The 9,756-nt window shown below is 37.8% G+C and overlaps 1 protein-coding gene across 1 annotated transcript; it reads right to left on the bottom strand.

The window, feature by feature from the left end:
• Window positions 1-2,662: 2,662 nt before the first annotated feature.
• Window positions 2,663-8,264, bottom strand: cacul1 (CDK2 associated cullin domain 1). The gene is made up of 8 exons (XM_084735740.1): window positions 7,633-8,264; window positions 6,486-6,612; window positions 5,700-5,802; window positions 5,517-5,612; window positions 4,896-4,998; window positions 4,501-4,590; window positions 4,151-4,289; window positions 2,663-3,282 (listed from the first exon to the last, which is right to left on the bottom strand). The coding sequence occupies exons 1-8, from the start codon at window positions 7,955-7,957 to the stop codon at window positions 3,243-3,245; spliced, it is 1,023 nt and encodes a 340-aa protein (XP_084591866.1). The 5' UTR covers window positions 7,958-8,264; the 3' UTR covers window positions 2,663-3,242.
• Between the last annotated feature and the right edge of the window lie 1,492 nt (window positions 8,265-9,756).

Here is a 9,756-nt window from a genome sequence, read left to right as displayed (position 1 = left end):
TCCTACTTTAAAATGAATACTGTTGGGTAGTTAAATCTACAGAAATGCACCATCAGAATTTACAGTTGGCCTGTTATTTTAGTGAATATGTATGTTGAGATATATTGCATACAGTGGAACAGACTAAAAATATTAAGATAATAAGCCAAATCACTCAGCCATAGTAATGATTTATTATTAAAGTAATGCAATTACAATATCACTTTTCAAGCCCAAACACTGCATAAAAATTAAAGTGTTTCCATCATCCATAACAACCCTCACTGTAAATAAATGCATGTGGTAAAACATCTGGTAGTAATGTGTGACTGAAAAAAAAAAAGAATTTTACAACATTTCTGAAACAGTATTATAGCCAAGTGTAATTTTATTCACAGTTGTTCAGTTAGTTGTTTTAACATGAATATTTTTTGCAGCTTGTTAGAGAAAAAGTTAATCAGTCTCGGCAAATTAACATTGTACATCCAGGATTTGGCATCTGCATTGACTCCGACGTTCTTCTACTTCTTTAGGTTTTATTATAATACCTACTTACTGAAGAGGACATTTCTCAAACCCAGATTTAAAATCTCAAAAAAGGGAAGAACAAAATCATCCATGTCCCGTGATTAATGAAGTTAGTTTATTCGAAAGACAATGAGAACCATTTCCAAGACCCGCAGACGGAAAGAAAAAGCAAGCCTGAGCATCTATTCACACTTAAAACAGTGTAAGACCTTGTATCAAATACTTCTATTCAAGTGAATCGTTTAACAAAAATGCCTCTGTGACAAAAGCTCGTGTACGCTGACCACTATCAAAGACAAAAAAAACATTTACATCATGAACAGGCTATACATGGTGGGAACCTTTTGACGTACAGATACGCCAGACTCAGGAAAAAAAGTATTTGCATATCATTTGTTTCGGAAAATCCACGGAGCATCGGGTTCGATATATTTACAGTTTAGGCATGATAAAGTAAGGTAACCTGTTAAACAAACTGATAGGGCTGTACCGAATATCCTTTCTTTTTTACATTTGAAGCTCATATTGAGGTTTTTCACATTAAGTTTCAAATGTCACCATCCTATAAAAATACTTGAAGAAAACCCTCAGTTTGGATTCAGTGATAAATCAGATGAAACGACTCTTTGTTTATCAACAAACCTGCCAGCCTTCTTTAATCAATATAATGCTGCTAGACAGCCAGGTTAATGCAAACAGTGAAAATGTTGATTTAAACAGCGAGACGCTAACAAATATAGATTGAAGCAAGAAATTTAATTTGATAAAAACATGATGACATCTATTTTTTTCCAATCAGTTTGGAGTTTTGGATTTTAGACATTCACAGAAGCTGGAAACAATCCTACGCAGCCACAACCGGAGGCTAATTCCACAAAAAGTATAATCAGAGGTGGGAAATAACTAATTACTAATACTTTGTTTCTGTACTTAAGTAGATTCTTAAGGCATCTGCACTCCACTTGAATGGAGTGTTTACTTTTACTCACTTCATTTTAATAAATATCTGTACTTTCTACTCCTTACTCCATTTTCGATTTATTGCTAATTTTTATTTTGCATCATTGCACGCCACCTAAACAGAATCATTTAAACCTAAATGCAAAAGACAGAAAAGACGTCTCCTTAGTGTATCAATCAGCGCACATCATAAACGAGATTAAAACAACGAAAAAAGACAGAAAAACAAAGAAGAAAGAAGACAAAGGGGATGTAACAAGACAACAAATGGTACGAAACACATAAGACGAAGAGAATAATTAAACAAGATGACAAAGACAACACGAAAACAATGTAAGAGACAGAAGACGAAAATTATGTAACAAGACAAAAACAACGCAACAAGACGAAAAAGACGTTACAAGAAATCGACGCAACTAAACAAAAACAACATAAAAGACATAATGAGATGAAAATGACAGAGAAATGTAAGAAGACAAAAACAACATAACAATACACAAACAGACGAAGATGGCCTAAAAGACGTACTGCGGAGACTCAGCTGTGGAGAAAAGGTTACTTTTACATTTTAAGTGTGCTTCAGAGCCTGTACTTTTCCATTTTTACTTAAAAAAAAAATTTAATCGGGGCTTCTACTTTTACCAGAATCTGTTTGAGTATCTTTACCCCTGCTTGAGTGAAGAATATGTGAACTTTTGCCACCTCTGAGTTTAACACTATTAATATTAGTGTAGCCTAAGTTTTCACAAAACTGTGCAGAAATCCCGGGTTTTTACAAAATGAAAAAAAAAGGCAATGCATTATTTGAATACTGATTTATAATTCAGATGTCAGCATTTTCGGTACAGCCCTACAAACTGAAGGAAAATTAGGAACATGTTAAGAAGATTTCTGGCAAACAGTGTGATGTCCTACATGGCGATCCCTGCCAATCCTACATACGAGGCTAAAACAGAAAAAGTGATATTTAAAGTTAGTCAAGCCTAACGAACAAATGGGTTAACCAAAGCTTAAATGTTAGTATAAAAAAAAAACTTAAAATGGCTCAGTGACTCAGACAGCATATAACACTAACACTGTCAGCTCGAATCCAATGAAAAAGCAAAATAAGTACTGCAAATCCTCTTTGGCGTAACGGGAAAATACAATCCGGTTAATACCAACACAGTAAAGGCAACATGAAGAGAGTCATAGCTGAGGTCAATGACTTGTTCTCGTTTCTGTTCGCACTCATTTGTGTCGAGTGAAGCCGCTGGGTTACAGACACAGTGGGTGAAACTGAGGGATCTGTAGTATTATCACATGGACAGTATTATTAGCAGCAGTAGAAAGTCTTAATTAGCCCAGTCTATCAAAAAAAGACACTTCCATGTTAAAGGTTAGGAATGAAATACCCATCATCATCTCATCCCTCGTTAGGATATCCGATCAGAACTGACACCGTGAAGGCACTCTTCAGATGAGGAAGGAGAACGGGAAGAAAACCATCAGCAGCATCCCACAAATACTGAAGCTGGATGCATCATGACCACAGAGGAAAGCACCATAATGGAAGTCTGTGTGCTCTTTTTTTTTTTTTTTAGTGCAGTGAAATTAAGTTTCTGCCCAACATCAGCTTCTCCTTGTTATTCACAGTGTTTTGTGACCTCGAGTCGAGGGAGATGAAACTGACACATCGTCAACATTGTACCTAGTGCGGTGAGCCGACATGTGATAAAGATGTGGGAGGCACAGTAACAGTTCTGCAGCGAGTCTGGTGGCGGCCGCTCTGCTTATCAGGAGTCATCGCTGGCCCGTTTGCGAGACTGGTCACCGCTGGAACAACAAAAACACATCACAGGGCTCAACAATACATCTCACAACTCAAGTGGTAAAAACTAATCAATCACATTGGGTTTTTTTTCCAGAGCTGATGATCTAAGCAGCTCAGGACCGAGGAATCTTGCTTCCTTCTCATCTCTGCTGTGAGTGGCACATGCACAGTACCGATCTGCCACTCATGAGAAAATGGTTGCAGGTAAAGATAAAGTTTATGATCTCAATCAATCCCAAAAACAGGATGTTTAGTTTGGTGGTGTTAGAGGATGTGAGCGAAACTCCCAACTTTCCCGTGCAGGTTGCTGCAAGCCTGAGAGCAAAGCAGATAAAACAGGGTTCTTTTTCAAAGGCACATCAAGTTTCCAAAAAAACATCGCTGGAGTGCCACAACGAGAGCCGACAGCGTCTCACTTGCATAGCAGCTAAAAGGACAATCCCTTCTCCAGGGCCTTGCTGATGCTTGGACAAAAAATGAACAAACAAGTATCTCATGCAACCCCTGACAAATAACCTGACCTGTTCCTTTAACATATTATTATAGCTGTTCTTATCATGGCACTCTCCAGTTCCCTGCTCCAACACATGCAGGGCAGTGGAACCTGAGGACCAGGATTGAGAAACACTGCCTTAAACCATTAGAAAGGGGAAATAAAACCATTTAGAGCAAACAAAAACTTTGCTCTCCATTCCAGACACCTCAAAACATATCTATCAGCAGAAATGTTCATGTTAAATGTTAAAGCCTTTTTCGGCAGCTATCATGACATGCCGATATTATTGTGCATCCCTGATTTGAAGTTATTGTGCAGAGCAGTATTTACACTGAGATTGTAACTATCTGAGACTGAAGCCTCAGAAAACTGACCGTGGAAATCCGTTCATGGAGAGCTCCATCTGTAACTTCTGGTCATGAGCGGCGTAATCAGGCAGCAGAGACTCCACAGCAGGAGGGTTGATTTGAGGAATAAACCCAGAGAAGAGAGCCGGGGCTAACTGGGCCCACTCTGAAAGAGGAAACCGAAAATCTAAGAAATGTGTAGTGCTGCGTGCTTTGAATGTTGCTACACCAATATGTCCGTTTGGTTTACTATAGTAGAGACAAAAAATGTGGCTTACTTTCTCTTTGCTTTAGTAGTGAAAGAGGTATTGAGTCTCATTTTTTATACTAGTGTTGTATGTATTGGGAGCTGAACAGGTAATAGCAACATAACTCACCAGGTCGGAGGCTGTAGAGGCCTTTAACCACACTGGCCATTGTAGATGGCTGCACTTGAAAGGGCATGGAATGAGCTTTGATGAGAAGAGCTGCACAAGAAAAAAATAAAAATAAAAACACAAATATTTCAGAGGTCATTTGCGTTAGCAAGGAATGAATGCTTCTCTATGTACAGTTCTTATGTCTTGAACCAAAAATCCTCTGCTTTGCAGGATGAGAGATGGAAGCATAATGGGCCGAGACAAAAATCTGCCCTGGATTTGGGAAAAAAGAAGAATTATTTTGACCAAGTGCAGGTGACAAATTTTGTCACAGGTTCACAATTACAAGCAGGGGCACAGTTTTCTAAATGTCACGAAAGCCATGAGGGCTTCAAATGAAGGGAAACACTCACGCATCAGTGTGTTCACATGTTTTTCTGCAACATGATCAGCAAACAGCTTCATCAGATCCTCTCTGAGGTCCCTGTTCAGTTTGGACTCGATGTAGAACTTGTTCTGAAAACATTTAAACAGAAAAAACATTTAAACTTAAAGGGACATAAAATCCCTCTTAGCTGTTGTTCTGATTATCCACTTTTTTGTGTTTGTGTGAGTTGCAGTGTTTTGAAGATATCAACTGTAGAAATGTCTGCAGCGACATCTCTGTCCAGAAATTATGACCGAGGGAAGTGTGCGTCTACTCTGCTTGTGACAGTGCTGTATGTAAACAAGAATGGCGTCCTTCTTAATTGAGCCTTTACTTCTCTTCCATGAGGAGATGCACACTTCCATCTGAGCAGTGATACGGGTGGCAGGTGTACAGTAGAGAGAAAATAGTTCCTACGTGAAATGGCTCATAACAAGGTCTTTGGATTATCTTAGGAAAATGGGACAAGGCCATTATCTCTTTGACCGACCAAGTAAGAGGAAAATATGCATTTAGATTTTGGGCTGGACTGTCCCTTTAACGGTCCAAGTTATATCTTGTCTTTACAACAAATATTTAACAAAAGATTTAAGAAAACGATGCGTACCAAGTACATGAATACAGGAACTATACATTGAAGAGAAGCTGTGTATTGTGTCAGAGCGACGTTGAAGTTCTCAATGAAGTTCTCTGGTGGGCTGGACTGGAAAACAACAATTCAAGTGTTAGTCAGTTTTACAGTTTCTGCATGTGCTGCACACAGTCATCACTCGCATTTGGATTTGCTTACTTGTAGGTGGGTGGAAACCTGCTCCAGATGACTTGTTATTTTTAACGTCAAATCGTTGTAGAGCAGCTCAGAGTGCTGCTGACAAACGCACTTGTAGACGTAACTAGGAAAACAAAACCGAGGAGAAGTTCAGAAACGCAGCATTTTAGGAAAACAGATTATCACTGATGCACGTGGAAACTTTATGAGGCTCCTAAAGGTAACTCTGCTTGTGTGTGTTTTTTGCATTACAGGTGAGCTTGTGACTCTCATGCCTGCAACCCTCGCTGAGCCTCATCAGTAAATTCTAGGAAGACTTCATTCGTGCATAAATAAACATTCCTGACCATTTTTAGTTTTATTTACGCATCATCTTATATCATCTTGACACTTTATTGAAAACACATGCGCACTGAAACTTTAGAAATGAGAAATAAATTAATTTAGGCTGAGTTAACAGGCCATCTTATTGTTTTCACTTCCTCTTATCAGGAGAACAACAAAGCCTGCTTTAGCCTGTTTCAGGAATGAGACAAAACAAGTGCGTTTGAGCAGAATTAACAGGATCTTGTTTTTCCCTCTCATCCGTAAAATGATATACACATTTTAAATGCTTTATAAAAGATGTACTGCAGATATAAATCTTAAATATGCAGAACTTCCATCATAGTCTTTTATTTATTAGGGGATCCAAGTTTTGTGTGACCCACCTGAGAGTCCCAACCCAGTCTTTTGGGAATGACTGCTCTAAATCACACACATGTGCACCCAGGGCTGCCCTGAAATCCCAGTTCAACCCCTGCTCACCTGTATATCTGTGCATAAGAAACAGAGATGTGGTCTGTGGGGTTCTGAATCAGCAGACGGTCAATGGCCTTCTCCAGGTTTGGCCAGTGGTTCTTCCGGTAGTCTTCTACGGCCATTGCATTCAGGACTGAGTGAAAAGAGGAGAGCTGGTCAGATTTTACATGATGGGTTATATCAGGCGTTCAACATTGATTAAAACATTCAGGTCTAACGGACCAAATGACAGCTGTCAGTCAGCTACCAGCAGCATCAGCCCTCTACATACATGATACTGCCAGTGATGGAAAGAGTACTGAAAATCTTACATTAGTGAAATATTACTCAATTACAAGCAGTGTAAAAGTACTGGCGTTAAAAAAATTCATGCCAAAAGTATAAAGTATTCATCTTAAATGTACTCTGAGTATTAGTTACTTTTTAAACTTTGATAATGCATATCAACAGCAGACATTCAATCAGAGGGATTTCTGTTTTTTCAAATCTTCAGTCTGAATAACTCCAAACTCCTGCTCTGTTCTGGTCAAAGTCTAGTGGTCTCCAAACTAGACTTGCAAATTTTGTGCATTTTCCTTAACCGAGAGTTAAAAATTCCAGCAATCTATTAATCATTAATAGTTGATAAGACACAAAACACGTTTTTCATTTTCTTCTTTTCTTTTTTTTCTCATTTTAAGGTTCCCTATTCAACAAATGGCTAAGACAAAACAATGCCAAACAAAGTGCAATTACTGCCTTCCATGAATTGGTTAAATTTTTAATGGCGATTAATCGAACACTGATTAATCATTAACATTCTTACTCCAAAACCTGTGCTGCTGCAGTGTTCAATTTTTCGTTCACGTCTTTGTTTTCATTGGCCTGTTTGCAATCAGATAACCTTTTTAGTTACAAAACTGCAGATGAATTGATGATTTTCAAAGTAACTAAGTAGATTGCATTGTGCAATACACGCTCAAGTGCAGACTTGAAAATCTACTGGTAAAAATAAAGGTACTCCTCCAAAAAACGAAATACTGACAGTAATCTGATTGTGTAATTAGTTCCTTCCACCCCTGAACGCTGCAGCAGGCCGAGCTGCAGGGTGGCTGCAGGACACCAGGCCCCGCTGCTCTCACTCTGCCTGCCTGCCTGCTACAAGTCAACTTACGGAACTTGGAAGTAGAATCGAGGGTGAATTTTCCCTCGACAGCGGCCGGCGGTGCCGTGGAGTCCGTCTCGCTCACTTCGCTGCTCTCACTGCCCGAATCCGAGTCCATGAACTTTGACCCTCCGGCGCCGCTGGACCACACTTTCCCCCGTCGAGTCCCCGGTTCTCCTCCCGGCACCGGTAGACAGACTGCAGGCTGCGGGACCGTCGCTGCATCCGACAGCTGGCTGCTCAGATACGTGCGGACTTTGCTGCCGCTGCTCGCACGATAGTTGTGGTTGTGGTCGTCTTTTATGTTCAAACTGTCATCTTCCATGGCCTCCATTTTCACAACCGTTGCTGTAGCGTTACTGCATAAACATTTCAGATAACAGAAAGGGATAAAGACAGAAACTGTCAAGCGTCTTTGGTGGTGTCCATCTCAGTTTTTCTGTTGTTAACTGAATTTTTGCGACAGGTCGTATTACAGAACAGCACAGAGACAACAGGGAAATGTAGTTCCAAAGACGTTCGCTAAATAAATAAAGTTCCTAAGCCTTATTTATGTAAACTTGACTGTGTACAGTTGTCTAAAGATTTAATATTAACGATACAATGGTTAAATATCTGATATTATAACTGATAATACAGTTAACAGTATAAGCCCCGTATATACGTACATTGCGCATGCGCAAATCAGAGAGCCTATTTCAATTATATTGTACTGTTTTGTTTTTCACTTTATTTTGTTATTTTTTTATATTATTTTTTCTTATTTTATTTTAATTATTTCTGTTTTATTTGTTGATTCATTTTATTTTGTTTTATTTTATTTTGTTTTGTATTGTATGTCTTTTCTGGTTGAATATTTGAAGGATATCAAATGCAGGATATCCATTGTGATGTTTGTATCACCACTGCACTCTGTCACAACAAAAATATTCGAAAGAAAATGAATTTAAATCTATAATTTTGAATAATAGATATATTTGATATAAAGGGAAATTTTATTTTAGAAAAACTGAATAGAGACAAGAGTTTGAGTGATGGTGCATTAATGGATGAGCATGGGAATACTCTGATTTTAACATCAAATTTGGATTCATTTGGATTGTTCATATAAATATTACGCATATTTACGCATCAAAGCTATTTGATACACCTGATTAAATGAATATTACACTATTTTTGTGTAATACCTACCTACATATCTGCTATTCTATTTATTGACAATCTGGACATTTTTTAGACAGTAAATGTAACAACAAAATTTGAGATCTAATGAAATCTAATTTCAAGAGAACGTTTTCTTCTTTCAGTTAAAATAAATGCTTTATTTCAAAGGTTTTCAAAAGTGGACGCTATCAAAGTTAGAACAAGATATCTGTTGTTTCCTTTGTTGCCTAAAATTTTCAAACAATTATTTACTTATGCAGTTAGTTCTTAAGTGTTAGATTTAATTATAGTAATGTTTGTACATTTTCTCAGAAAGATACTGAATCTCAAGAACATCTTTTCTACACCTGTAATATTGTGAATTTTGGTGGGTTATTGAACATATGAATAGTTAGTTGTAATTGTATGTAATACCTATTTTCAAATATGGTGTCAAGTTCAGTGTTTTTATGCAAAACAAAGATGGTTAATGTTTATATAATAACTCTTTGATTATGAGTACATTTTACATTTACTACTACATTGAACTACTTTTTTCCAAAGTATTTTTAATGGCATTTAAAATCCTTAAAAAAAAACTTAAAGTATTTTTTCTTTTTCCTTTTTAGATGTAGGTCTTCTTTTTATTTGTTTTGTCTCATTTTGTTTAGTGTTTTGATTTTATGCTGCTTGGATTTATTGTCATATCTGTTTAAAATGATTCTGTCTATCTGTTATTTGAAAATGTTGAATAAAGGAGAACCCCAGAGGAATCTCGAGTGACAAAGTATTTTCTCTCCCTAAACCTTCCCAGATTTTCACCATAACATCGGTTTGTACAAGGTACACGACGAACACAACGCCTGCAAATCTCGCGAGAGTTTCGCAAAAGAAGGGTTCCCCTTCAGCCACTACCGCGTTTGCGTTCTACCACTTTAGTTTGTCGGCAGCCTAATCCCGCTATACTCTTACACTTTGCATTGTATTTCC

Source organism: Lutjanus erythropterus, chromosome 14 (genome assembly GCF_056507025.1).
Source record: "Lutjanus erythropterus isolate fLutEry1 chromosome 14, fLutEry1.hap2, whole genome shotgun sequence".
In the NCBI taxonomy this organism is placed as follows: Eukaryota; Metazoa; Chordata; class Actinopteri; order Lutjaniformes; family Lutjanidae; genus Lutjanus; species Lutjanus erythropterus.
Note: the sequence above shows the minus strand (reverse complement) of the source record. Positions and strands in the feature narration are given on the sequence as shown.